The 3,217-nt window shown below is 41.1% G+C and overlaps 1 protein-coding gene across 1 annotated transcript in view; it reads right to left on the bottom strand.

Moving 5' to 3' along the window:
• The window catches only part of LOC106012766 (MAM and LDL-receptor class A domain-containing protein 1), an 8,229-nt gene extending 7,765 nt beyond the window's left edge, over positions 1–464 (bottom strand). The window contains exon 1 of the mRNA XM_035971720.1: positions 437–464. Coding sequence (XP_035827613.1) covers positions 437–464 — 28 coding nt within the window. The remainder of the gene's footprint in view (positions 1–436) is intronic.
• Between the last annotated feature and the right edge of the window lie 2,753 nt (positions 465–3,217).

The following is a 3,217-nucleotide window of genomic DNA, read 5'->3' as shown; positions in this document are numbered from 1 at the left end:
GTGTGTGTGTGTGTGTGTGTGTGTGTGTGTGTGTGTGTGTGTGTGTGTGTGAAAGTGTGAATGTGTGTGAAAGTGTGAAAGTGTGAAAGTGTGAAAGTGCGCGCGCGTGAGTGTGTGTGAGTGTGTGTGAGTGTGTGTGTGTGTGTGTGCTCGCACGCGTGAGTGCGTGTGAGTGTGTGTGAGTGTGTGTGCGTGTATGTGTGTATGTGTGAGTGTGTGTGTATGAGTGTGTGTGTGTGAGTGTGTGTGTGTATGTGTTTGTATTTGTGTATGTTTTATTGCTCAGTAATCTACATACATTCTTCTATTGAGGCAACTGTTATTGGTGCAGTTGTGACTACAAAAACATACATTCGCAACTGGTGCTGACATCTCTACTACTGACGACCATGATTCTCCATACATTTCTCCACTCGAATGCTTTCAAAAGTCCTACATTGTCTCGATAGCTCTCCGTCAGCCATCTTTTCAGAGATTTTTTTTTTTTTTTAATTTGGGGGGGACTTGTCTAAAGGGAGGATGCACGAAAATAACTGACTGAGCTTCTCCATGGGTTTTGTTTCTTTGGGGGTGGTTTTATTATTTTATTTTTCATTTTTTAAAAATAAGATTATCTGAGTCTTCCCCTGCCTCGTTTGCCTTTTATTATTTTTTCCCCACTGAGAGCAAGATGTTCAAATCTCTTATTTGAAGTCACGCGTCCCAGAAAGCTAATTAATATTTATAATTTTTGTCGCTTTCTAACATAATATTATTATCATGTCCGATCATCAGTATACTAAAAGAAAATTATTATGCTGCCGCACATTTCGAATCACCACCATACAGAAATCGGAAACAGGCATCTACATAGTCCATAACAACGCATGGTGCTCCCTGCCTTTTTAATTAAGTTTAAGATAAATAAACTGTATTTATTTTTTAAAGGTGTCCCTAAAACAGTTTGTCTGTCAGCGTTGTCAAATTATGGGAGGCATCGTGGTGAAATCAGGTGCTCGTCAAAATAATGATATCGAAGTCAAAGAAACCTTCATTGTTCCACCGGTTGGGCATTTTTTTTTATTGCTCAAGATCTTTCATGTCCATTTAAGAATACATTTTAATATGTGTGGAGTTTTTTTTAATGGATATTATGTTTATGAAAGGCACAACAGAAATGTAAATTCAGTTTCCAAGAACAATTATGCTTTGGAAGCCAACAAACTTTGGCGGGCACTTTCTCGTTATTCTTAACTCCGACTCCAGCCAACCTGTATCTCTTTCAATCGCAAATATCTCGACTACTATTCAAGATGGATGAGCAGGCTACTTTTTTCCCCAAAAGCAAGAGAATCAATATAGGATATAGGCCTACAAGCTTTAAGACGATACCAATAACGCCATTGTATTAAATGTACATGAATGTTTTTGGGACACCTGAAGAGACATAAGGGTCTTGAACATCTAGCTCTCACTGGCAAAATTGAGGGCAAGCGAGGCAGGGGTAGGCCCAGAACAACATACTCAGGGAACCTAAACAAAAGGGTAACAGGGAAAGATCAGGGAAACGTAGCTTTTTTTTTTTTTAGAGCATCCGAGCAAAGGAATGAATGGAAAACCATGATCGCCTATGTCTGTCGCAGATCTGGAACTGGATGATGATGATGATGTATGCCCAAAACATAACGAGCTCCCGATTCCACTGAGTCGTGACACAAATTTTGCGCGTCCTCAAAGAGTTATTATTGTCAAGCTGTACCACTACAAGAGAAGCTAAACGGACCAACAGATGAACTGAGCAGGACGGCCCAATTTATGACAGACACCAGACTTCAAGTGTAATGCGAAGAAGAAGAAGAAGAAGAAGAAGAAGAAGAAGAAGAAGAAGAAGAAGAAGAAGGAGAAGGAGAAGGAGAAGGAGAAGGAGAAGAAGAAGAAGAAGAAGAAGAAGAAGAAGAAAAAGGAGTCAAGCTGTACTCACCCGCTATCAAAGCAGCGACCAGAGGAACAAGTTGGCGCCAGACACCCATGGCTGGGCTGTACACCGGGCGGTCTATAGGGCGACAAGTGCCCGCAACAAATCAGACTGGTGTTGTTTTCGTCGTCAGTCCACGGGGTAATTATTTAAATAATTAATATTCAAAAACAGGATGGTTGGTGGTTGAAGAAAATAACGGGAGTCTGCCAAACAAACAAACCTCCCCTTTAAAAAAAAAAAGACACGACTTCCCCACCTCCTGTCACAACAAATAAAACCAGTTCCTCAGTGCGAGAAAATCGCTTTACTCAGAGGAACACAAAACTACTGACACTAAGCATGTGTCAGTTTCAAAGTGAGAAACCCTCGAAAGTCCAAAAAGTACTGACACCATGTTATATACTCGTGACGTATCACCCGGAGGGCCGGTGCCTGGCACGCTAGCTGAGCATTGACAGCTCGTCTCGATACAACAGATGATAAAAATCACCTATCTCGCTATCAACAGCTACGATTTAAAAGAGGGAAAAAAGTAAAATATAACACTGAAAACGAAAACGAACATGATCACAGGACGGTACATGATTTGAGGAGTGGAGAGAGATGGATATCATTTTATGGAAAGTATGTCATGTCGTTACCCGAGAATTACAACGTTCTCTCTGCTTAGTAGGCCTACCTAGTTTTAAGAAATTTGATGCCAACGATTTTGAGTTTCTCAACATGCCAAGCTTTTTCGGTTGCAATTCTTTTAATATCTTGATCACGACTCCAAATAATTTTACAATTTTGATAGAGCATGTACAGATAGAACATTTGGTTTCTGACCTCATGGACGTAGTAACTGAAAACGGCCAAAAATGTCAGAACTTTTTCATCCTGAGGTAGCGATATGTAGACATCACAATTTTTTATTTTTTTATTTTTTTGGGGGGAGGGGGCTAAGTCTTTTACGGCGCTCGCAACTGCAACAAGTCATATGAGCGCGCGGGACACATTAAACATTAATTTTTCAGTAGGTAGGTAATTTTGAATTTTGCCCGGGTGGCGGCCGAAGCCTACCCTTATTAATATTAGACCACCAAGGGATCTTTACCGTGAGCAACTTGCACACGGGACCTCCGAGATTTTTTACCCATTTCCGAGATGGCTAGGTGTAGATCTTTCCTACCAGAAGATCGGGGGTGTGGCTGAAAGACAGCGGTAAGAAGGAGCCAAGGAGTAGCACTTGAAAGGCTACAGAAAGAGTCAGGAGTCCAG

The sequence above is a fragment of the Aplysia californica genome, unplaced genomic scaffold (genome assembly GCF_000002075.1).
Source record: "Aplysia californica isolate F4 #8 unplaced genomic scaffold, AplCal3.0 scaffold00489, whole genome shotgun sequence".
Lineage (NCBI taxonomy): Eukaryota > Metazoa > Mollusca > Gastropoda > Aplysiida > Aplysiidae > Aplysia > Aplysia californica.
The sequence above is the reverse complement of the archived record's forward strand: the minus strand, read 5'-3'. Positions and strand labels throughout refer to the sequence as shown.